Source organism: Hyperolius riggenbachi, chromosome 12, assembly GCF_040937935.1.
Source record: "Hyperolius riggenbachi isolate aHypRig1 chromosome 12, aHypRig1.pri, whole genome shotgun sequence".
NCBI classification, from domain to species: domain Eukaryota; kingdom Metazoa; phylum Chordata; class Amphibia; order Anura; family Hyperoliidae; genus Hyperolius; species Hyperolius riggenbachi.
In genome coordinates, this window is record NC_090657.1 from 142,124,820 (window position 1) to 142,151,186 (window position 26,367).

General features: G+C 42.7%; 1 protein-coding gene across 12 annotated transcripts in view; it reads left to right on the forward strand.

The window, feature by feature from the left end:
- PTPRT (protein tyrosine phosphatase receptor type T) overlaps positions 1 to 26,367 on the forward strand; it is an 852,204-nt gene that overhangs the window by 677,646 nt on the left and 148,191 nt on the right. For 5 of the 12 annotated variants that reach the window (XM_068262870.1, XM_068262859.1, XM_068262865.1 and 2 more), the window contains 2 exons: positions 21,900 to 21,950; positions 25,886 to 25,915. The exons of 2 other annotated variants lie outside the window; for them this stretch is intronic. In XM_068262870.1, the coding sequence (XP_068118971.1) occupies positions 21,900 to 21,950; positions 25,886 to 25,915 (81 nt within the window). The remainder of the gene's footprint in view (positions 1 to 21,899; positions 21,951 to 25,885; positions 25,916 to 26,367) is intronic. 5 more of the 12 variants (XM_068262862.1, XM_068262867.1, XM_068262863.1 and 2 more) reach the window with 3 other exon arrangements.

The following is a 26,367-nucleotide window of genomic DNA, read 5'->3' on the forward strand; positions in this document are numbered from 1 at the left end:
ATCCGGAAGCATTCTGATCCTGCACAAAATTACAACTTTTTTTTGGGAGAAATCTGGTAACTGGTTAAGGCAATTTAAGTTTTAAGTTTTGTGGCCCTTTAAAGGGAACCTGAAGTGAGAATGTATACTGTATATATTGAATATATTGAGGCTGCCATATTTATTTGCTTTCAAACAATACCAGTTGCCTGGCAGCCCTGCTGATCTATTTGGCTGCAGTAGTGTCTGAATTACACCAAAAACAAGCATGCAGCTAATCTTGTCAGATCTGACAATAATTTCAGAAACACCTGATCTGCTGTATGCTTAAATGAAACCAAAAACAAACAAACATAAAAGATTTATACATACCTGGGACTTCCTCCTGCCCCATCCGCATGGTTAACTCCCACGCTTCCATCCTCAGTCTTCTCCCTCTTCGGTACCTGGTCCCGTAACTTCGGCATTTGCAGTGCTCTCCCTCCTTGTCTCTCTGGCGGAGGACAGTATTGCGCAGGCGCTTGCATCAACTGGCTGAAGTTACAGGACCCGGTACTGAAGAGGGGGAAGACTGAGGACAGTGATCTGTGCGGATGGGGCTGGAGGAAGCCCAAGATATGTATAAAACTTTTATGTTTGTTCGTCTCTGGTACACTTTAATTAGGGTCTACGGCTAAAAGCATTAGAGACAGAGGATTAGCAGGGCTGCCAGGCGACTGGTACAAACAATATAACTCTGTATAGCGCTGCATAATATGTCGGAGCTATATAAATACTAAAATAAAATAAATCAAAGGAATTAAATATGGCAGCCTCCTTATCCCTCTCAGCTCAGTTGTCCTCAAGGTTTTTTTTCTCTGTAAACCATCATCCTCTGTCTTTGTCTGTGCCGGTCTTTGTACATTTTATCTCTATCTTCTTGCTCCATCCTCACCCTCCTTTGCAGCATATGAGGTTGTCCCCACCTTATCTTCCTCCAGGGTGTGATATAATAACTCATCTGTTCCCATCTAAACTATGTACATACAGTACAAGCTGTGGACTGTGCAAGTTAAACATCTGCTGTGTTTCTTTGTAACTCACAGAATTTTCACTGTTTGCATAATTGTCATTGTGGAACTAGCATAACTAAAGGGGCCCATACACTAAACGATTTTCCTGCCGATATACAGCAGATTCGATCACTGTGATCATATCTGCTGTGACATCGTTGCACAAACGCTGAACGAATGATTTCCATCCGAAATCGATCGTTCCCATCGATCCGTCCGCGCGGAAGATTTCGCTCCATCGTCGGGAGTGCGTCAATAGCGGCGTTTGAATGTCCGACGACCGACGCTAGCGGCAATACATTACCTGCTCCGCCGGCGCGTGTCCCCGCTGTCACCGCTGTTCCTTCTCCGCTGGGCTCCGGCAGGCTTCACTTCTTCCTGTCCGGACAGGAAGTTTAAACAGTAGAGCACCCTCTACTGTTTAAACTTCCCCGGCAGGAAGTAAAGTGAAGCTGGAGCCGAGCGCGGAGAAGAAGACAGCGGAGACCGGGGGGGACTCGTGCAAGCTGGATCACGTAATGTATGCGGGGTAGGGGAGGGGGGGGGGCGGCGGAGGCAGCTCCACAGGTTGTGAATCGGTTTCATAGTGAAATCGATTCACAATCTGTTTGCAGTAAAGGCGGCCATACGATCCCTCTGTGATCAGATTCGATCAGAGAGGGATCTATCTGTTGGTCGATCTGATGGCAAATCGACCAGTGTATGGCCACCTTAAAGAGAATCTGTATTGTTAAAATCGCACAAAAGTAAACATACCAGTGTGTTAGGGGACATCTCCTATTACCCTCTGTCACAATTTCGCCGCTCCCCGCCGCATTAAAAGTAGTCAAAAACAGTTTTAAAAAGTTTGTTTATAAACAAACAAAATGGCCACCAAAACAGGAAGTAGGTTGATGTACAATATGTCCACACATAGAAAATACATCCATACACAAGCAGGCTGTATACAGCTTTCCTTTTGAATCTCAAAAGATCATTTGTGTGTTTACCTTCTGTCCCCTTCTTCTCTCACGCACTGAACATTACAGGCTTCCTGCAGACAGCTCTGCCTGTGCGTGTGTTTGTAATTCCTCAGTATGTGTCAGCCAGCTACTTTCACAGCCTAACAGAGGAGGATTTTTATCCAGCTCTCTTCTATCATTGATAAGATAGCAGAGAAGCTGCTGGCTTATGTAAATAAAACACACACTGGAGTGTGCATAGAGGAACAGACCAGCACGGAAGAGTTGGCAGCCTTCCAGACACAGGCCGACAAGTCTGACAGGGGAAAGATACATTGATTTATTACAGAGACCGTGATAGTACAAAGTGCTGCAGTGAGCCAGAACAGATTAGAATAGGTTTAGGAACTTGTAGGATGGTAGAAAAAACGTTGTCATTTTTGTTACAGAGTCACTTTAGGATTTCCAAAGGACCTTCTTGTAGATCTTTTGTACATTAGCAAACAATTAATGTAAGTAAACATGTGTGCCACATACTGCTAGTGTCCTAGCCAGACCTAAAAAAGAAGTCAAGATATAGATGCTATGACCACAATAAGGTCCCCCTTGATTACCATTAAGTCCTGGAGCTACCCCTATTAATTATTAAACAATTCCAATTTAATCTTTAGGAGGTTATATAGCCAAAGTGAAACAATACTCTGATGTTTGACACAAGAAAAGAGAGTTAGAAAAAAATCAAATGCAAAAGGTATAAAAACAGGCAAAACCAATTGTAAAAATATCTACGGTTGAGACTCGAATAAGGACATATTCATTCATCAGATAAAACTCATTCAATTGTCTCAGAGACTATATAGCAATGTTGCTCTTATAAAGATATCAAAATAAATAATATCAACTGAGGAAAGAATATTAAATCTAAAAAAGAAATCATGAACAAGTCTGATTTTCTAGGATGAAGGTTAATAGTTTTGTAGACTTTTAGCTTGCTATGCCTCTACTGACTGTGATTGGCGGACAGGGGGGAGTGAAGTCATCTGTAACATGTAAACTGTCCATGCAGAAGCACAGAGCTCAGGCACATCAAAAGATGGAAGATGCTATCCCAAGCACTAGGAGCAAAACTAATGTGGCAGCCTGCACCATGACATTGACCATTGACCAGTGCCCAGTGTTATACCTAGGGAATTTGACACCCAGTGCTGATTATTTACAGACAACCAAACATTACCCTACCATAATAATATGGTAGGACATTAGACTATGACTATGGCACAATTAGAGTGTGAGCTCCTCTGAGGACAGTTAGAAAAGGGGGACATACGAAAGAGGGGGAGATGCATGGGGGGGGGGGGGTCAGAGAGGTAGAGGCACAAGACAAAGAGCCTGGTGGGAGAGGAGAAATGGCAGGAAGGACTGCAGTTTGGCAGGGAAATGCTGTTAAAAGGGGCCACTGATATCTGAAAAGAGGAAAGGGTCATGGAGGAAGACAACATGGTGGGAGGGGATGCTGGGAAAAGAGATAAGATTACCAGCAATCAAGCTAATCTAAATTGCCTGGAGCTTGCTTCTCTGCTCACTACAAAAGTCGTCTGTCTACCCTACATTATTGGTTAAAGGAGAACTGTAGTGAGAGGTATATGGAGGCTGCCATATTTATTTCATTTTATGGAGGCTGCCATATTTATTTCATTTTAAGCAATACTAGTTGCCTGGCTAACCTGCAGATCCTCTGCCTCTAATACTTTTAGCCCTAGACCCTGAACAAGCATGCAGCAGATCAGGTGTTTGACATTTTTGTTAGATCTGACTAGATTAGCTGCATGCTTGTTTCTGGTGTGATTCACACTACTGCAGGCAGATAGCTCAGCAGGGCTGCCAGGTAACTGGTATTGCTAAAAAGGAAACCAATATGGAACCCTTCATATACCTCTCACTACAGTTCTCCTTTAATTACTCTGATCAGGCTAAATAATTAATAGTCCAGGGCACTCTGGTAATACAGCAGCCAGTGCACACGGCTACTAATGACAGGCAACTTCTGAAGCACTAAACACATTCTGCCACCTCTCCCTGCTAATATCCCAGCTGCAGCACAGCAATCATTCTCTCTACTCACCCTGCAGCTTTGCACATTCACTCACTGCAGGCTCTGTGTAAAGAGCAAGGAAACACATTACCCATGGGACAGAAATGGAAAGGGGTGCTACATCTAGTGCAGGAAGTAGTACAGGCCCATGACATGCCTGCTGCTATTTTCCCAAATGTTGCCTGAACTATGAAAAAAGGTCCCAGGTGGAAGAACACAGTGCCTGAGCACCACAGCGGCACCCATAGCCATGGCTACACTCGGGGCTGTGAGCACCGGTGTCAAAAAGCGGAATACATTATTTTTGTATCTGCAGCAGCTCTCATCAGAGTTTGTACTGTTTTTTTATGGATAGTAAGGTTTATTTAAGCTGAAACTTCTTCGTAAATGTGATTTTCAGTTTTGGCCAGTACAGTGTAGATCCCAGTGGCAAAGCAATGGTGGTCACAGAGGTTGTGACTGCACCCAAAAAATATGTAAAACTTTTTGTTCCAACCACCAGGCCAGAAGTCATTGCATAAGGGTGAAGGAACTGCCTTTGATACAAGAGGTTGTGAGTTAAAATCTGGGGCTTTCTAATTTAGCTGCCTGATTATTTACGTCTCTCAGGATTTCAACCGCAATTATGCATAACATAATTTCAGTGGTAAAAACGGGCTGCCTGTGACAAAGACAGAGAGAGACAGAGAAGAACCTTGGCAATTATAGCAATTCAAGTAGGGAGAAGACTACCACGTCGGCAAGGCTAGTTACTGAAGGAGAAAAGCTGTCATGTGCTGTAAATTAGCACTTCCCTGGCATTATTATTATTTCCAGACTTAGGGTCTAAAGCTGTGCAATTTTTTCACAAGCTTTTAGACCCTAAAAACATAAAAAAAAAAACATACTACAGAGAGATCTGCAGCAGCCCTTGAATATAACTCACTCAGACATGGGATTACCACTCTGAGCTGAGGATTTCCGTCCCGAGCCTGACTCGGGATTACCGCTAAGGAGGTTAAATGCAATGCTTAGTTTGAAAATTAATGTCTTCCCTACTATCTACATGTTTGCAGGGTAGTCAGAATACATTTTTTTGCTATAGTCCCCCTTTAACCATTTTATCTAGTTTGGCCCTTTGCTGCTCATCAGATTTCAACCTGCAAGAGAAAATGACATCTGAAGAACGAAAATATGAATTTCATTATTTAGTGATGATAGTACAGTCTGAGGCACTTCTGCCTTCAGACAGCAATGAGTATAAACGAATGTTCTTGCTAACCAGGTTTAGCATTTCATTGTCAGGTTGGCGGTCACAATATGTGCAAAGTGTTCTTTCTATCCAGAACAGCCAATCAGACTCTGACTTTCATTGTCAAGCCCGCACTCCTCCGTCATACATAAAGTGCTTTACTCTTCTCAGGCTTGCCGAATGTCGTCACACTGTAATGATGCAGGATTGCCACTATGTGCAGGTTATCTGCTATGCGCATGATTATATCTACACATAAATAATTGAATCAAAATTTCAATGCTCTCGTACAAGGACTTCATAATTGACAAACTTTATTGTAGCTCAGGGTGCAATTTCTAATGTAACATAAAGGATGATTTTCATGACACTAAAAGCAGCACTATTGTCAGGCAAAAACAGAAAAGAGATTAAAATGAAATGGGGCCCTTGGCATAATAGCAGTTTTTGCCCACTGCTGATTGTCTCTTGGCATTTTTTAGTATGATTTGGTGGAGGCTAGCATCCACTAGGCCCCTAGACTCTCTCCAGGCCCTAGGCAACTGCCTAGGTTTCCCTTATGGATGATCCAGCTCTGGCCAATAAGAGAGGAGGAACACTTTCTTTCCACATTTCCTCCTTCCTTGTCTCCCAGAATCCCATGCAGCAATAGCCAGCGGCTACCCCCATATCTGAATTTTTTTTTTTACTGCCATGTAAAATTCACTTCTCCCCTAAATGCAGTTCTGTTCTACACACCTCCCTATTTTTACTTCTATATGCTTTGTACTGTACATTTTGAAAAGTTGTGTTTCAGGTTAAAACCCCCTGAACAACCGACATTCACTCCAAGAAACCCCTCCCCTCACAAAATTTGTGAAATGTAGATGAGCATTTTTAAACAATCCAATGCAAAATTAAACTGCTCAGTTTCACCCATCTTTATTTTATACAAACAGGGTCAGTGAAACTTGACAAACTTTGCTTACCCCCGTGTGGCACCTAACACTTAACCACCCCCCTCCTAACCCTAAGCTACTCCCTGCCACAAAGCCACGATTTGTGGCAAAGAATAAATTCCTTGGCCCAGAGGCTTGTCGATATGCAAACTCTGCAATTTGCACATTGGCAAGCCTTGGTGCCCACGATTTTATCGGGCACATCCGGGGGGGCCAGAATTTCTTTTTTTTTGCTGCAAATCGCGGCTTTTATAATGGGCACCCATGGCAGTGACCTTTTTTTGCAAAGGCGTCTGCACCTTTTTTTTACTCACAAGATAAGGTTGTTATGAAGGGCAACCAACCAAAGCACACTCCAACAAACACAGGCTAGAAACAGCTGGCAGGAGGCCACCCTGCTATGGAGGGTAACAAACACAATGGGGAAAAGAGGTGCCTAGAAAAGAAAAAATACCTTAAAATCGTTACAAATGAAAGAGGTAGCTTACCTCAAGGATGACACAGATATAGGGTAAAAAAGGTAGTTTATTTGCTCTATGGCACACATTTCACGAGCATATACAACTGAGTTCATCAAGCCCATTTTTAAGTGCCGTTATCCAAAAATAGCCTCGATGATGGGCAATTTTTGGACACTGGCACTGATAGTTTACCGGCCTGATGAAGTGAGATGTACATTTTCATGAAACGCTTTGTCACAGTGCAAATAAACATTATGCAATGCCCAGGCTTTTCCATCTCAGGCTGGTGTGGGGGATACAGGGAAGATGTCTGCAAAAATTCATGAAATAGGCTGGCAGATGGCAGTTTTTATAATACAGATAACTACAACTGATGGGTAACATATTTTGCCCACAGTTATGCTTATAGGGAAAATGGAAACTTTGGGCCGGTGATCAAGTGCTGTACTTGGCATTCTGCTCCCTCTCCCTCCCCTTTGCTGTGTGCTCACTGCAATTGCATATGCATCATGATCTCTGTGCATTTATCGTTCATAGATCAAATTCAGCTTTAAGCATTTCCATAACTGTTTATTAGGACCCACTGGCATGCGTATTCATGGCTGTCAGCAGTTCTGTATGAAGATGATGCTGTAATCTCGTGTATCTCTGTCACTTTGTTTTGTGGGGATTAAAATGAGTATATATGATCCAGGGAGCAGCAGAGCGAGTGAGCAGTAACTATATGCTAATTCGCAGCAGAATGAAAGAGAAATGTATGCATTGTAAAAGCTAGAAATAGCAATGCTGCAATAGAACTGGAGGCCCACTGGCCCAACAGCAATTACTGAGGAAATGTGCAGCAAAAATCCGCTCGACTGTTCTCACCTCCGGATGAGTGGGGAGATTTGATACCGGTCTACTCGGTGTCCCAGTTACAGAGACATTTATGGCTTTTGTCAGTCCGGCAGCCTAAAGACTCTTGATGATATGCAGTCACGTGTAGCAACCAGTTAGAAACTAAATGTATTGCCTTCAAACTGGTATAAAACTCAAAATTGCATTTCTGTGCTGACATTGGGTAAGGCATTAAACTAACAGGAAACAAAGCAAGACAGGGATCAAGTCGCTGAAAGGTACAGTTAGCGATGAATGGGCAGGTTGACCAAGAGACAAATCTCTCCCTGATTGAATCTGATCGGAGAGAGATATGTTGGCTGCCCATGCACCGCAGACCAATTCCTGATAGTGTGGGTTTTCAGCATGAAACCCATCAAGTATAGGCCCTGTGATGCTGCCGATTCCACCCACGTGGCTGCCCTCAAATGTAATGTGTCCCAAGCCCCAGTGCCTATGCATTGTAAAGCTCACCTGTCTAGCTGCACCAACTCCTGGTCTCCTCTGTTGTCTCTCCCAAGCACCACTGTCACACCGCCATCAAGTGAATATACCACGTCACACACACGTGCCTGGCGGCGCCCGGGGGAGACAGCCGATGACGATGAGATGGCAGCTAGAAAGATGAGACTGAGTGTCATTTAAATTTGGGTGGGACAGCGGCCAGGAGTCCGTTGCGTTTGTTGGTCATCACGTTGTTGCGCGCTGTTACCACTGTGCATCTGAGCGACCACATCTGACTGAGATTTTCCAGCTTGCTCAAGCAATATATTCGACCGATTTCAGCCCAAAATCAGTCCTACTCATCGATTGGGCATGCTATTTTTTGGCACCAAGTTTAATCAGATTAGATAAAATTATTGAATCTGGTGGTTGATCAGGCAGCAAAATCGCTAGATATATGGCCACCTTTACACTTCACTGAAGCAAACTGTTAACATTGCTGGTTGCAGGACAAATCATCAGATTGTCGGATTGTCCTATAATTTATTGCTGAGAAAATATGTAGAAAAAGTTCTCTGCTACTCCTGATACGGTGGAAGCTTGTTTGCCTTGTTTACTGCCCTAATAGGGCTTGATTCACAAAGCGGTGCTAACCTACTTAGCACGTCTAAAGTCTTTAGACGTGCTAACCAGGGTGCTAAGTAGGTTAGCACCGGATTTCTCAATCAGATCGCACGCAAAGTTTTGCGCGCGCAAAGTCCCACAGGCTTTAATGGGCACTTCGCACGGAGCGCCCTGCGCTCTGTGCAGTGGGCGAGTAAAGTTTTACGCGCATAAAGTTTTGCGCGCGAAAAGCTTGTTTAGACGTGCTAAGGGGGTTTTCAAAGGCGTGCTAACAGTTAGCACTGCTTTGTGAATCAAGCCCATAGAATACAACACAATTTTCTCCCAAGACACAGCAAACTTATCAAATAGCTTGAAAACCAATCACATATTTTTTACTATTAGTTTTTTTCCTTTGATTTTTATACTCCTTTATACAAAAGGTGCAACTATAAACCATCAGTTCTGGATACTTTCTTGGCCCATGAAGTCATAAAAGTATGATGCGCATGGCTCTCACTATTGTCCTAAAGTGATGCATTATGGTCTTGCCACAGAAGAGGCTCGAGGGCAGCCAAATATGTTTCATTAGTTTTGCTCTACAGATTCCCTATGGCCACACTTTTGCTAGTAAAGAGTTTGTAAAAAGGCACATAAACCCGCTGGCTGTGTGATGCATGGAGGCAAAAGCTAGCCATACATAAATTGACGTTTTTGTGATGATAGAAAATGACATGATCGCAGTCCCACACAGAGCTGTCGATGTACATTTGTTTCTGCAATGATGTGATCAAACAGGAAAGCTGCAGTGAAGATGAGCTTGTGTGCCAATGCTTGAAAAGTCCATCAAGCAGGTCTCAAAAAACCTCTAGATAGCTGCGCAGTTGACATAAATTTTTCAGTCTGAGTGCTCAAGATTCTTTCAGTTCCACGCTTGATATTGATCATTTTTAAATAATTGAATTCAGAAACTTAGAATTCATTTGGGGATTCGGATCAATTCTATGAAACAATTGAATAGACTACTTTAAAGAAACAGGGAATGTATAATTTATGGATCCATCTGAAAATGGCGCCTGCGAATAAAGGCGCACGGTGTTGCCGCTAATCCGTTTGTCGCTTTTCGCTATTTAACGTTAAAGCCTTATTGTTATTTAGTGTTAAAGCCTTATCGTTATTTAGCGTTAGCACACAGAACCCTCTCTGTACCTATCCCTAACCCCTAAACCCCCCCTGGTGGTGCCTAACCCTAACTACCCCCCTGGTGGTGCCTAACCCTAAGACCCCCCTGGTGGTGCCTAACCCTAAGACGCCCCTGGTGGTGCCTAACCCTAAGACCCCCCTGGTGGTGCCTAACCCTAACCACCCCCCTGGTGGTGCCTAACCCTAAGACCCCCCTGGTGGTGCCTAACCCTAAGACCCCCCTGGTGATGCCTAACCCTAACCACCACCCCTGGAGGTGCCTAACCCTAAGCACTCCCTGGTGGTGTCTAACCCTAAGACCTCCCTGGTGGTGCCTAACCCTAAATCTCCCCTGGTGGTGCCTAACCCTAAGCACCCCTCTGGTGGTGCCTAACCCTAAGACTCCCCTGGTGGTGCCTAACTCTAACCACCCCCTGGTGGTGCCTAACTCTAACCACCCCCTGGTGGTGCCTAACCCTAACCACCCCCTGGTGATGCCTAACCCTAAATCTCCCCTGGTGGTGCCTAACCCTAAATCTCCCCTGGTGGTGCCTAACCCTAACCTTGACAGTGTTACATGAAATCCATTCACTGTTTTGCAGCTAAATAACTTCTGCAGTTTGGCTTATGTAGGGTGCTATTGATAAATAACGTTACTGTGGGCAATAACGTCTGCTGTTTGGCACATGAACGGCGCTATTGATAAATAACGTTAGTGTATGCCATTTTTTTCTTTTTTCCCTGTGTGCCATTATTATGCAGTACTAACGATAAATAGCGATAAGCGTATCTTTTTAATGCGGCGCCATTTTTATGCATAGACGCTGTGCTCCATTATTCACTGACCCGATAATTTATTGACAGCAATGGTTAAACACATTGTAAGAGAGAATGGTTAGTGGAATGCTGCCACTGATTTGAAAATATGGGCCCGATCCAATACACTTTTTCTCCTAGGTGATATTTTTCCATCTTATCAATAAAATGCCTTTTAAGCCACCAGCAAATGAGAAAATACTCTGAATAATTTTGACAGTACTTTTTGTCCTACTCTTTAATATTTTTCAGTTGCTGTAGAGTGCTGAAAAGTTATTTTAAACAAAAGATAAAAAAAAAAATATTTTCTAGGAGAAAACTTAAGAGAAAAAGGGAACTGGATTGAGCCCCTTATCCCCCAGTGAGAATTGCACCAGTTGAAAATTAAGCCACTTAGCAGCCTCTATTATATTAAGCCGAAAGATGGGCACTAATGATACAGTTAGCTGAATGATCGATTAGGAACGATTCTTCGTATGAACGATAGTGAATGATCGTTTGGGACCACTAATGGACAAAAATCTCCTAACCAATCAGATCAGATTGTTGGGACTGTACCAAAACTCGGATTGACTTCGTTAATCTGTTTGGGACCACTAATGACAAAAATCTCCTAACCAATCCAATCAAATTAATGAAATTGATCCAAATTTTGGCTCAGTTCCAACAATCTGATCGGATTGGTTAGAAGATTTTTGTCCATTAGTGGTCCCAAATGATCATTTACGATCGTTCATAAGAAGAATCGTTTGTAATCGATCGTTCAGCAAATTGTAATATTAGTGGCCACCTTTATACATAACACATGTACGAGGACTGCCAATTGGCAGGGATCAAGATCGATCCCTTGGACAACAGTTCGGGGGCCCATGATGTACAAACACATCACTAGCCAGCAGGCTAGTGGCGTGTTTGATGCTATAGAAGGAGTCGTAGGAACCACAAACAGCGCAAGATGGATTGACTTCTCTTGGCAGGATGGGTGGGGATAACAATGTGAGTGGGTGACTACGATCTTTAGGTGACATCGAGCGGCCTCTGTATACACACTAGATGCATACAAGTTTCTCAGCTGAGGCGGTCTTTATCAGCCACTCTGGCCAAGCTTAAGCTAGTGGGTGTACTAGGCTTTACCCCAAAGCTTCCTGCTTAAAGTGGACCTCCACTGTAAGTTCTTAAGTGAAAAAGAGCCAGAAGGACACTTATTATGACTGTTTCCCCTCATTTCTTTTAAATTATGCAGCAATAGCTGACTACATCATTAAGCAGTGGGGAAGCATTGTGGTGGATTGGGAATGCAGCATACTGCGGCTGGCACTGCAATACTTCTCTCTTCTCCTCTCCTCTCTGCACTGCTGCCACCAGAAATATTTGGGTCCCATACTGGGAAAACCTACTGTGCCACCTTCATATTTAAGGTGAACCCCCTATATTTAAGGTGATCACCAGTGATCAGCAAAGGACTGTGACACATGTAAACCTATGGGGTTTACTCTTGATCAGCACTTGCAATTTGTAAAAATCACAAACACAAAGCATTTTGTAAGCGATTGTGATGCAGTTCTCATTCACTGAATAGAGACTGGGAAAGCACAAGAATGGCAAAAATCACAATGCAAAATCGTCCGGCCGAGTTGAACACAGCCACACCCACTGACAGTCTGTACATTCTGTGACAGACTTGCAGCTGGGGCCCATGTTTGTGACATTATGCGCTGGGCCCCAGACTCACTTGGGCCCCAGACACACTTGTGCCCCATACTGCAGTCTCTCCTGTGATGTCCTGCCTCTCTGTAATTCGCTGGCTTAGTGGCACAGGTAGAAGCAAAGTACTCTCCCAGGCCACGCTATGAGGCACCTCCCACCCACAGATGACACAATGTCTTAACAGTCTTTGCAAAGGCAGAAACGTGCCATGGCAGTTTTCTAGAAAGGGGACGTGGCTAACCAACAAAACCTGTATTTTATGGGATAAGGGAGCAGTTTTTAGACCTTTTTTGTCCTGTTACTCTGTTATAACTTCTACTGCATGGGCTGATAGTATGGTTTTACTTTTACATTGGAGGTCCACTTTAAAGTGAACCTCCGGACTAAAAATCGACTCAGCTGCACTGAAATGGCTTTGTGTTTCTTTAACAGTTTCACAGCATCAGAACTTTGTTTCTCTTATACAAGCCTCATTTTTAGCAGCACAGAAGAAAACTGCCTGGGCTTTTTTCCCCTGATGCTGTGCAAAGCATGATGGGATTTTTGATTTTGTTGTTCTCGTTCTGCTGTTTTGGTGCAATTTTTTTTTTTACATTTTGAATTTGACATTTGAAGCCTAGGGTGTGCAGCTGGGAGGGGGTATCAGGACACAGGATAGTTGGAACTGTGTTTCCTGCTCCTTGTCACCTCCTTTCAACCAAAAAGATGGCTACCCCCATGACAAAGATGGCAGCCCCCATGAATCACAAACATTTGCCTGTTCTTTTAAAACAGGGCGGGTAATAGATTATATTACCTATCTATTCTAATTAACATAACTAATGTAACTTGATGACAGTATGTTTGTTTAGGCTGACGTTCCCCTTTAAGTGCTGATCTTGTCACTGTTGGGTCTCATTTTCAGGGGCCCTGCAGTCAGGTGACTGCTTGGAAAATCTATGCTAATGTTGGAGTCAGTTCACATTAGCAGTCTATGGCAGTGTTTGGTTGGAGTCATGTAGAAAAGATCCACATGCTGCATTTCAGAGACGTCAAATACTTCGATAACACGGGTTAAAGAAAAAGTAGTATTTCCTTGGCGTCCAGGAGGTACTGTGGTCACAGTAGATTAGCCAAGCGTTATCAAAATGCCCGGCAAGCACCACAAAACTCTCTTTTCAGCTGTAGCGGCAACCATCAGGCAAACGTCCATGTGAATGAGCCCAAATGCTAAAGTGAATCTTTGGCCAGAGGACACATCCCCTCCCCTCTCTGCTCTCCTGTGCAGCATGTCCATATAACAAAAGAGATGTGAATACCTCAATTTACTGGCAGAACCGACACAAGTAGCTCCAGTCTGGAGGTGCTCTGAACACCTGCTATGCTGAAAGCTTAGCCGAGAGACAGGTCATTGCAGCTGCATGTCAGACAGCCTTGTCTATGCAGAAGGGAAAGTAATTACTATTCCTAAAAATAGGAGAGATAATGTTATTATGGGCAAATTATTCACACACAAATATGCTTTCTCATCCCAACCGGCATAAATATGAGCGCATTAGATGTGTGATATAAATACTAAGCCTGCATAGTGTGTTTAATAAATGTACTATTGTGCTTGCTTACCCTGTGAAAGGTTTCTTCTCACTAATCCAGCCAGCTGAAAACTGATGTTATTCAGCAATATAGTTGGACCTGCAGTTCTGCTCAGCCTCTCTGCTAACTCATGTTGTCTGCTCTCCTGTGTGAAGAAACAAGCCGAACACACAGAGCAGCTGTCTTCTCCAGGCACACACCAGAGTGGACATTAAAATGGAGGAGGTAAGGAGGAAAGTAGCAGGCAGGCAGGGCAGATCTGAATTTCAACACCATTTTCATCTGGACAGATTCAGAAGATACACTAGACTAGCGAGTCCCTTTTAAAGTCTTACCGTTTTTACAAGTAGAAATCATTCATAATTGCCATGGAGAGAAGGCCTGATTCGGTGATTGAGCAATGCTAATGGACCTTTCCTTGTTGTGCTGGTTCAGTAGCCTGTGACAGTGGTCACTGGCACAGCTGAGCAATTTCTTTAGGCAGCTGTTGTTACAAGATATCTTCAGATGTCATAATGGCAAGTGGCAAGATGCTATTTGTATAGAAAACTGCAACAAGAGCAGACATTGGGCAAGGTGATTGCATACTGAAAACAATGGAAAATATGTAAACCTATTGACTTTTTTTTTGGGGGGAAGGGAGTGCAAAACCGACTAAGGGCATCCAAACCATGCCAGCTGTAAAGTGGCGCTCAAATTACACCTTGGCGCCCTTTTACCTGCTTCACCAGACAGTGCTATGAAGAATAAATGGTACTTATGTGTTATACCATCCAGCACTTTTGGGAGCCTAATGTTAAAAATATATTTACTTTTCTTGCAAAGTTGAACTATCTTTAGAAAGCTGAACGTCTTGGCTTTAATTTGTGCGAGGTCCCAAGTCGGTGTGACACACGGTTTCTGAATAAGTGGGTGCTGAAGGAGGGGTGCCCCCTACTCTTGGCTGTCGCTGTTACTATTAGAAGCCTCCGATCTCTATATTGGGCGGCTGGAGGCTGGCCCCTTCTTGCCTGCAGAAACGAATCACAGTGACCCCGGCAGCACCAACTCAGAAACTGTGGAGTGTAGTGATAAGATCTTTTTCCAGGGGCCTGGGCAGGTAATATACTTGCAGAAACAGAACAGCTTTCTGCACGGCAACCCTATGCAGAACAGAGCAGAGCACAGGAGACAACGGGGGTGGGATACAGGAGGAGTTGGAGTCAACAAGTCTGAGGACAAGACGGTGGATGGTAAACAGGAGCCGGAGTTCATCAATTATTAACCTGACTGGCATTAAAGATACCGGCCACCCACTAAAGAGACCGAAGGCTTCTAATGGTAACAGCGACAGCCAAATGCAGTGGACAGCTCTCCTTCAAAACCCACTAATTCGGGAACCATGTGTCATACCGATTTGGAACATGGTGCAAATGAAAGCCAAGACGTTTAGCTTCCTAAAGATGGTTCAATCTTGCAAGAGAAGTAAATATATTTTTAACAGGAGGCTCCCAAATGTGCTGGACGTTATAATAAGTAAGTACCGAATAAACTTGTAAAGGGAAAAGGGGGCTCTTTTGCTGTTTGGCAGTGGCTACATTGTTAGTTAGTTCTGCCACTTCGGTCTGCCGTGACTATGGTTACCGCTTTGACTGATCCTTACATTAGTGAGATGTTGTGCTGAGGATAGTAGGACATATAGCAGCATATGGTGGAAATAATTGGCAAAAGGAAAAATAATGCCCTAGTGTATAATAACGTAAGAAACATGCTGTGTATACTGTCTGAAAAAAAAGACAAGAAAAAAAAGTTTGTATACAAGAAAGTATGACTGAGGGAAATAAAATGATTATTAGCGACGTTACAGTGAGGAGAATTTAAAGGCAAATTCCACTTTTGTTAAAGAGAATCTGTATTGTTAAAATCGCACAACAGTAAACATACCAGTGCGTTAGGGGACATCTCCTATTACCCTCTGTCACAATTTTGCCGCTCCCCGCCGCATTAAAAGTGGTTAAAAACAGTTTTAAAAAGTTTGTTTATAAACAAACAAGATGGCCACCAAAACAGGAAGTAGGTTGATGTACAGTATGTCCACACATAGAAAATACATCCATACACAAGCAGGCTGTATACAGCCTTCCTTTTGAATCTCAAGAGATCATTTGTGTGTTTCTTTCCCCCCTGAGGGGGGAGTGCATAGCAGAACCACAACACTGAAGAACTTGGCAGCCTTCCAGACACAGGCTGACAAGTCTGACAAGGGAAAGATACATTGATTTATTACAGAGACTGTGATAGTACAAAGTGCTGCAGTAAGCCAGAACACATTAGAATAGCTTTTGGAACTTGTAGGATGATAAAAAACAGGATGCAATTTTTGTTACGGAGTCTCTTTAAGTAAGTGAAGCAATCCCATCAGTTCAGATCTGCACAACACAAGGTTTTCTTGAAACACCAGATCAGGTTATTTGCTATGGGTTTTTCTGCAGATACCGATATTAATTCCATGGGGTTTCTAACCGCAGAATGTCAGATGACTGTGGCAGCATTTGTGGATTATGTCTATGGTGGAGCCATTAACTTTGCTGGGTAGGCTTATACTTGAGTCAATAATAACAAATTCCTCCTTAATTGGGTCAAATTATAGGGTCTACTTATACATGAGGCTATATGGTAAATACTAAATAATAATAGTTTCATGTACATTATCCACATTTTCAAAACTGATGGCCTCAGAGGATTTGCCTAAACAAGAGTCAGCTTCATCATTGCGCCTCTTGTCCCCACACTCCTCCCCCAGTGTCACCACATCATTTTGTATATTCTTTATTTGTTCAAAAGGGAAAATAACAAGCAATAGAACAGTACAGCATTTTTGTCAGTTACAGTACATCATGAGTAAGACACAATCAATTGAACCATGAAAAATGTATCATATAGTGCGGACTTCATCATAGCTCACTCAATTAGGTGTTTTAGTGTTAATTCAAGGGCAATGTTAGCTATAAACCTAATGTGAGATGAGGTATAGGAGTTCTGAACCATTAGCACATAATGATAAGAAAGTCCAGGTATTTATCCCCATACTTTCTGTTCTGCTTTACTTTCCCCCCTTGATATTTTCTGTGGTAACCCCTATAGGATTCCCCACCCTCCCCCCTATTCCTCTGGTCACTGCACCCTCCATCTGCTATGTGCTAGATATTGAAAATTTATAGTCAGATCATTTGCTTATTACATGAACGCCCAAGGGCCGCTTGTCATTTGTAAAAAGATATGCCATATTAAGTCAATTATACTCCCAGTAGTGTCTGTTGGAACTCTTCAGAGGTTCTAAAGTGGTTCCAAAAGGACCATGTCTTCTTATATGTGTCCGAATTATTAGAGGCCACAGAGGTAAGGTCTTCCATCAGTTCCACAAAATCCAGTTCCCTGACTAACTCTTCTGTACCTGGTGGGGATGATTGATTCCAGTGTCTCAGAATAAGGCACTTTGCTGCATTTAAAATGTGTCGAACAACTGAGTGCTTATATTTTTTCATCGTCCAGTCATTAAGGTGTAACAGGTATAATTCCGGTGTGAATAACACTGGCCTGTCTGTGATAGCCTTAAGGAGTCTTTCAATTTTCCTCCAGTAGTCTGATAAACCCGAGCATGACCACATAATGTGCAGCAATGTGCCTCTCTCTGTTTGGCACCGCCAGCAAAGATCTGTTTTTTCAGGGAAAATAGCGTGTAACTTGGTGGGGGTAAAATACCACCGTGTAAGAAGCTTGTAATTCATTTCCTGTATTCTCACAGACCTTGAGGATTTATGGGCGTATATACTAATTTTTGTTCTTTGGTCACGTGTGAGTGTCTTACCGAGTTCTCTCTCCCATTCTTGGAAAAAGGATAGTCTTGGGTTAGCCAGGGATGTCAGTATGGTGTATATTGAGGAAAGAGTTTTTTTTATGGGATCTGAACCTGAGCACAGCTCCTCAAAATCAGTGTTACGTCTTAGTTGGGAAGGCTGGATGCCATTATGGGTTAAAAAGTGTCTATATTGAAAGTATTCCCACCATTGTATATTTGTGGTATTAAGTCTCCTTCTGATTTCTTCTAAGGAGGCCCACCCATCCCCATCACACATCTCTATGAGGCGTATATTGCTTGATCTCCGTAGGGCATTTTGTCTGAATTCCGCGCTATCATCCCCTATTGATGGGCTGTTTGACAATGGGAGCAAGGGAGAGGGAATAGGTGCAAGGCTCAGGTTGTTATTTACCTTGTGGAAGGTAACTAAGGTAGAGTGACATAGAGGCTGCAGTAGCCAAGTGAGTTTTGGTCTATCTATGGTCCACACTAGACTAGATAGAGGAAATGGGGATAAGGAGGCCTCGAGTTCAACCCATTGTTTATATTTCTGATGTCTGTTCCAATCTACCACTCTAGTGAGGATGGCTGCAAAGTAGTATCTCCGCACACTGGGCAGGGCCACTCCTCCCTGCTGCTTAGAATTATAGAGAACGTCCCTCTTTAAACGTGGGGGTTTATGTTTCCAGACATATTTCACCACATCATTTTGAATGGCATTTTGCTCTTTTTTTAGGCAGATGTGTTACAAGATCTGAGTGATTTTGTTACTCAGATTTTCTGCCTTGTCTCACCTAGTCACTATCCAAGTCTTGTAAAATAATAACAAGGATGACTAAGATGCTGTCTGCCAGTAGCTAGGCATGGAAAGACATATACTGTATTATGTCACGAAAATACCGGGAACCTAGCATTAATCATTTTTAATTGGATTGAGAACTTATGAGGCAATCTGTTTAAGATAGCTGAGATGCGTATGATACGCAGAATACAGATACAGAGAATGTGAACTATAGTCCTAAAGACTGAAATGAACCTTGATTTTAATATTTGAACCAGTAACATGGGAGGATAAAACATGGGTGGAATATACAGTAGATGTATGTTACAGAAATAAGCCTTCACATACGTATAAGAGCCTGGGGCCATAGAAAAGCCATACTGTACACCATGCCTGTCACACTGACATTATACATAGGTGAAGAATATTGGGAACTAACTGTTTCGGACTAGATTAGCTGCATGCTTGCTTGAGGTTTGTGATTCCTACATTACTGCAGCCAAAGATATCAGCAGCACTGTCAGGCAACTGGTATTGTTTAAAAGGAAATAAATATGGCAGCAACTATATGACTCTTAGGGCTTGATTCACTATGCGGTGCTAACCTACTTAACACGTCTAAAGTCTTTAGGCGCGCTAACCAGGGTGCTAAGTAGGTTAGCACCGGTTCTCTCAATCAGATCGCGCGCTAAGTACCGCGCGAAGTCCTATGCGTGCGCTAAGTCCCATAGGCTTTAATGGGCACTTCGCGCGGAGCGCCCTGCGCTCTGTGCAGTGCGCGCGTAAAGTTTTACGCACATAAAGTTTTGCGCGCGAAAAGCTCGTTTACACGTGCTAAGGGGGTTTTCACAGGCGTGCTAACAGTTAGCACCGCTTTGTGAATCAAGCCCTTAGTCTCTTAGTTTAGGTGTCCTTCAATTTTATAGTATTAAATCTTGATTTTCTCTTTGGGTACTTCCTATTTTTTGTAAAGGCACTAAGAGGTTGGAAGTGTGCAGATTGTGCAGATGTTTTAATGAGAAAACTGTATGTGGTATGGTTACACCTCCTGCGAGGAAACCTGCCATATGTAAATGCTGTGATTCAGCTTATACATTTTAGTACTTAATTCATTGAGATCCATCTTTAGATTTGAGATCTCACACTTTAATACGTAAGGGAACACGGCATGGTTTAGTCATTTTGCTTGACATCAGTGCAGCAGTTTAGGGTGATTTGCACATCGTAGAAATAGTGTTTGCAGCAGCTGAAACTACGGCGAGACTCTGCAGTTGTATCTGATAACACAGGTGCCACTCACAGAATGAAAGTAAATAAGGTTGCATTGTTTTCAGCCTTCTATTCTGTACAAGACTGATTCACAGAAGGATTATATTAGCAAGCAAGCAATCAGAACAGAATGATGAGTAAGGCTCCATTCTCACTTATGATGGATTTGGGCGGATCCGCAAAGGAGCACTAAAGCTGATCTTTTTCAGATAGGTCACAGTCTTGCATTTTTTGTGTGCTTCGTCATGGATCTATTGTTTGCACCTCTTTGGTGCTGCCACCACCGCTCCAGCTGCTGCCATTCAGGTCAGCATCGCTCACAAGAGCTGCAATATAAATAGGAACCTCAGCAAAAGCCTATTAAACTGCTGTGGCTCCCCATAGTAAATGAAACAGACCAATAAGAGTACTCCAGGACTCCCATTGGTCTGTTTTATGCCCAGTAGGGAGTTCCAGCAGCTCAATAGTATTCTACCGGGGCTCCTGTTCATATTGCGGCGCTTGTCGGTGATGTCAACCTGTCAGTGACGTCAATGGCGATGGCGACCACCACATATGAAGGCAGTTAAATTCCTTTCTCACAGTTTCAAATATTACAAGGATTAATGCACAGCTCTAAACATTACAAGGAATAGTGACAAACATTATTTCATCTCTCTTGCCTTCTGATGTGTGCATAACAACACACATCACAAGGCTATACCTAACAGAAACTGTCCAATAGGTGGAGTCGATCACTGGATTACTCCAGCATTTGAAAATGAGAAATATGGACTTCTGCTCTGTGCAGCTAATTACTCAAGCAAGAAGGTGGGAATTTCTAGGAATTGTATACCCCATAGAGAGAGTACAGATGTAATACTTTCGTACAATGTAAGCTCAGTAATGTGGTTTGTGTTGACAGGTATGGTCCTTCCATTAGGTGTGGGGATACTGCTTTCCCATTTCACTTACAGTGACCCACAACCACCATGATCATTAGTGGGCTAAAACAAACTTAAACAATCTGTATTGTAAGACTGCAAAGTACAATATTGCTATCTTAAAACAAAAGATAAGTACACATTACAACTTTCCGTTGTACAAAAATGGAACATTAATAATGCATCAATTTAGGATAGTGGTCTGAGCCATGTCATTTTGTTTATTTTTGCCTGTTTATAGCATACGATAACTCTTAATTACACAGAATTTTTAATTCAGTAAATGCCCTGAAACAATTGTCTATGTTGGATTGACTATCCTGTGTAATAAACAGACACCTGAACTGAGAACTTCTAAACAATACCAATTGCCTGGCTGGCCTGCTGATTACCTGCCTCTAAAACTTTTAGCCATAGACACTGAACAAGCATGCAGATCAGAGGTTTCTGACTGAAGTCCGACTTATTCTAGTTGGATATTGGTGGCAAACTGCATTCTTGTTTTAAGTGTATGACCCAGAGAGTACTACAGTCAAGGAAATCAGCAGGACTGCTGGGCAACTGGTATGGTATAAAATAAAATAAAATATGGCAGCCTCCATATACCTCTATATTTAGGTGTCCTTTAAGGGCTTTTTATAAATCTGCACCTTTGGAGGTATTCTTGGCTTGCAAAAGCAAAAAAAGACCTACCGGTATATACATGGCTCCTCTATCCTAAAGCGATACACCAAGTGATACAAAGTGGTACATCATCCTAAAGTGATCTTTGTTCAATTTTGTACAGAGGAAGTGATCACACGCAGCTGCTTTCTAAAACAAGAAATACTATACAGTATATAACCATAAATCAAGATTTTTAGGCATTAAAATCTAAAGTTGGTTAAAAGTGCCTCTAAACATTACAACTAGATTATTCCATGTTCACAATTATTTGATAAAAAGATCAATTGTATTGAAAAATAGATCTTTAAATTGCCAAATTTTGATCAGCTCTGAAGGAAATGCAATACAATAACTATTTCATTGATCTACAAAATGTGTGTATATATATATATATATATATTTATTTTTTAGTTTCAAGTAGGCTTATACAAAACTCTAATCATTAGAGAAAATGAAAAAGTATTCAACAGCAATGACAATATGTCATGAAAAACAACTAAAACAAGATATATATTTTTTTAAATAAAGAAAGAAAAATCGAAATGTGTTTGGCCACCTAAAGTCTCCACGAACTTTAAGGTAGGTTCAAACCTTGAAACTTCCACAATGCGCGCCACATTTTTCTTGCATTTACCTCTTGTTTAAGGGCACAATTTTTTCACTTTCCAAAGACATCAGTAGAAAGATAGTCTTTTCTGAATGCATTGTAGAAGCCTAAAAGACATGACCTGAACACAGGCTTTGCATTGCTCTTTATACATCCATTAGGGGCGTTAGGACTAGTTTACACTGGGCATTTGGTAGCTTTTTGCTGATCGTCTGCGATCAGCAAAAAGCTGCTTTTTCACTGTACAGAAAAAGCGATTTAGGAGTGATTGCATTTTGTGAGTCTATAACATTAAAATGCAATCGCTGCAAAATGCTGCATGCACCATCAGCAAATTGCTTATCACTGGCGATTGCTACAGTGTGAACACAACCATTGACTTGCATTAGCAGCAGCATTTTGCTGATCTCCAGTGATCAGCAAATCGCTGAAAAATCACCCACTGTGAACTATCTCTTAGGATGCTAGATGCAGAGATACAATGCATGCCACGTTCAAACTATTGTGATGTGGAGAAGCATATTGAGACTTTCCATTACTTCCCTGGAAAGATGACACAGTGCTTTCAGGAAACCATTTGTAAGCTTCAAAAACTTATGTTAATCTCCTGGCCTCCCCAAACACTAAACTCCAGCCAAAACATATTTTAACTAGTTTTGAATAGTGTTCAAAGCCTTAAAAATATTCCTGTTTATTTTACAGTACACATGAGCAGGCTCTATTGCTCACAATGTTTATACATTACATGACATGTCTTTCCTTTACATTAAAAGTATTGGTTTCCATTTTTTATGCAAAGGAAATCCAAGTGTTGTATTGACCAATCAGCATTGAGCATTCTTGGTTAATGGTAATGCAGGGGAGGGGCAAGTCCCTCGGGGGAGGGACCTCAGTGGAGGCAGGGGCACACTCGTCTGTAACATGTCTTTAACTTTGTTTCACTCTTTAAGTTTCTGTTGTCAAAGTATGGAATACAGATTTATCATAGATAATAAGGGCTTGGAAAAACATGTTAATAGCTGACAATTTGTTTTATTATTATGTACACACACACATACTGTATGCTTTTGTAGTGGGCCGCAGCATTTTAAAAAACTTATTATTGCACATAAATTATAGCTTTCCTATTAGAAAGATTTCCCTTCCTTCCTGTGGTACTGACAGCAAGAGAGGACATCTTCACTTAGAACACACATGGCAATACAAACACATTTTCGTTAGACTGGAGAAATGTTTGAACTTTATCACAACAATTTTATTGCTTGCTCTGGCCTTGTTGGAGGTGCAACCAAGTCTGAAAAAGAAATGTGAGAGAGTTTTTGCTGTAGGGACACTAAAGATGGCCATCAGATAGATCCCCATCAGATCATGATCTGATCAGCAGTGGCTAGCTAGACATCATGGGGCCCCATAGAAAAACTTTCATGGGGCCCTTGGATGTAGGCACTCTTAAGCAATGCCTCTACCCTATGGATATGAGTTAATTGGGCAGTTTACATTCTCATGCATTCAACACTGTACATAGTTCATAGGCAGTGAGACAAAGTCAAAGGGTAGAGAAACACCAGAGAGTTAATGGTGAATACATTAAAAGAACCCGAGGTGGGATTCTGACAATGCTATCCGCATACAGAGGCTGGGTCTGCCTATACTGCCCAGCCTCTGTTGCTATCCAGATCCCGCCTAAGCCCCCCCTGCGCTCTGCTATCCCCCATAAATCACAGCCGTGCTGTCGTTACACAGTGTGTTGCAGCGGGCTGTGTTTACCTTTGTACTGTCAGTCTTGGGTCTCCCCCTCCTCCTGCATAGCTTCGGCCCCTGCCCGCGTCCCTTCCCTCCCCGCTGATTGGAGGGAAGGGACACGGGCGGGGACCAGAGCTATGCAGGAGGCAGGGGAGCGCCGAGACTGACAGTACAAAGGTAAACACAGCCCGCACAGCGCGGCTGTGATTTATGGGGCATAGCAGAGCGAAGGGGGAACTTAAGAGGGATTGGGATAGCAACAGAGGCTGGACAGTATAGGCAGACCCAGCCTCTGTGTGCAGATAGCATTGTCAGAACCCCACCTCGGGTTCTTTTTAAGTACCACCCGAGCCCCCTATGCTCCAGGGCCCCATAGCTGCTATGGCTATTGCCAAGCCCCTGCTGATCAGAAAGGGATGTATCTGATTGAATTTTCCACACACTACACACAAATTTGTAACAGATTTCAGCATGAAATCTATAGAAAGTATGTGTGTGCTGCCTGCCAGGTCCCCAGAGCTGTAGCCACAGCTTACACTTACTTGTCCACTAGCGCTTCCTCTGTGTCTCCTCCCGCCGGGTGCTCCTTTCTGCAGTAAATCAAAGATTGTGCACACCGTTATAAGGACCAATACATTTACTGTCCCATAATGCACATACACACACAATCCTTGTCAACCGACAACCGTTTTGGGGCCTTGCAGGGTCCTCCTTTACCAAAATATATCAGACTAAAGGACAAAGTTCCTTTTGTCTGACATGACTTGTTATAGAAGAACCCTGCAAGGCCCCAAAATGGTTGTGAATTGACGAGGATTGTATGTGCATTATGGGACAATATATTTATTGGTACTTATAACGGTGTAAGGAATCTTTTACTTACTACTAGATTGACTATTGTTTCCAGCACCCAACGAATTCATTAAGGTGTGCAATCTTACCGATTTATCTGGGTGCTCCTTTCCTGTCTATTCACTCCTGAGTCCCAGCGCACCTGTGTGACGTAACAAATGCTACAGAGGTCAAACACTAGGGACACTAAGGCACTTACCAAAATGTGACCGCTAGAGGCCTCTATTATTTGGCCTCTAGCATTTGTTATGTCACACCCGGGACTCAGGAGTGAATAGACAGAAAGGAGCAACCGGCAGATCAAGAACAGAGGACTCAGAAAATTGTGCCGCGGACAGGTGAGAGTGCTTTGTTGCTAAATCGAACACCCGAGCACACCCAACTGCCACCGATTGAGCAAAATGTTCCATCCAATCGACCAAATCGAACATTTTGGATGAAAATCGGTTGATTAAGAATAGTTGTTGGCATCGATTTCTAGCAGATGACCGAATCGTGGGATATTGATGCAAAAAATCGACAAGTGTATGGCCACCTTAACAAGAACATTTAAGCAGGGGTTATAACCTGTCTTGATTTTAGCCGGGTGCTCCACCCGGCTAGTTTTGGTGTGCACCCGGCTGTTATCAGCTCACCTCCTCCTATGCTGTGAGCAGAGTTGCGCACAGCAACACCGGCCCTGCATTCTCTCATCTCGCCCCACCCGGCTACTTTTTCATGCTACCCAGCTGGAAATAATGTCTGGGGAGAACACTGTGGGTTGTAATCTCTGCCTTTATAGGGCTCTGCTGACAGAGAAAGGACTCTATAGCTAGATAAAATGTGTATCAGATTGGTGTAATGAACAAGCTTCCTGTGCAAGAATGACTTGCATGTGGCAGCAGACATCTAGCATGAGTCATAATGTGGAGTTAGGTGTGAATAGGATAAGATAATAGATGTATAGAGCTATAGATAACTGTTTTACCTTTGTGTTATAGCTCCAGGAACCAGTGACACAATAGGCATGTGTATATACTATTTCCAGAGATTCGCATTACTGGTGTATGGAGGGAACAATAGATATACAAGATGTTACACTCAATACGGCTGTGTTTGGATTCTTCATGTATAGATTCTGTATTCCAGAGGCTCTAGAAGTAGTTTTTCATGTTCAGCCTTGACTTAGATATTGTATTAGAAGGCCGTTCCACATCCATATTCCTGTCTGATGTCATCCAGGTGAACTCATGCTTTCACATCTAATTATTCCTCTTTTCTTTTTATTTCTCGTTTTTTGGTCCCCCCCATGTGACCGCTCTCCATCCTCTAGAAGAAATGTGTACTCCTATTCATACTATCTGTAAGTACCTACAGAAACCCCTCATATATCCTACCCACTCCTTTAACTTTTCTCCTGCATACCCCACTTCTGTTCCTCATATCATACCATGACCTGTACAGCAACTGCATGGAACTGTTAGTGTCATCAGTGGTGGTGCCCCCTGCAGTAGTGAATTGTGTACTAGGAAATTGATGCATATAGGGGTTGCCATTGTGACAATTTGAGCAGATGTAGACCAGTTGTTCATGGCTGCCAATCAGGAGTCAAGAAATGTAATCCATTTACTTCCCCATGAGGTGAATTAAAAGATTTAAATAAAAAATGTGACAAGAGGGGAATGTGGGGGCCCACTCCTCCTCCCTCTGCCCACCCACATGAAAACTGTTGCAGGGAGCAGTGTTACACTACTAGCCCCAGCGCTGCTGGTCTCCTCCTCCAGGCTTCACAGCTGTACACTCTCTACTGCCATT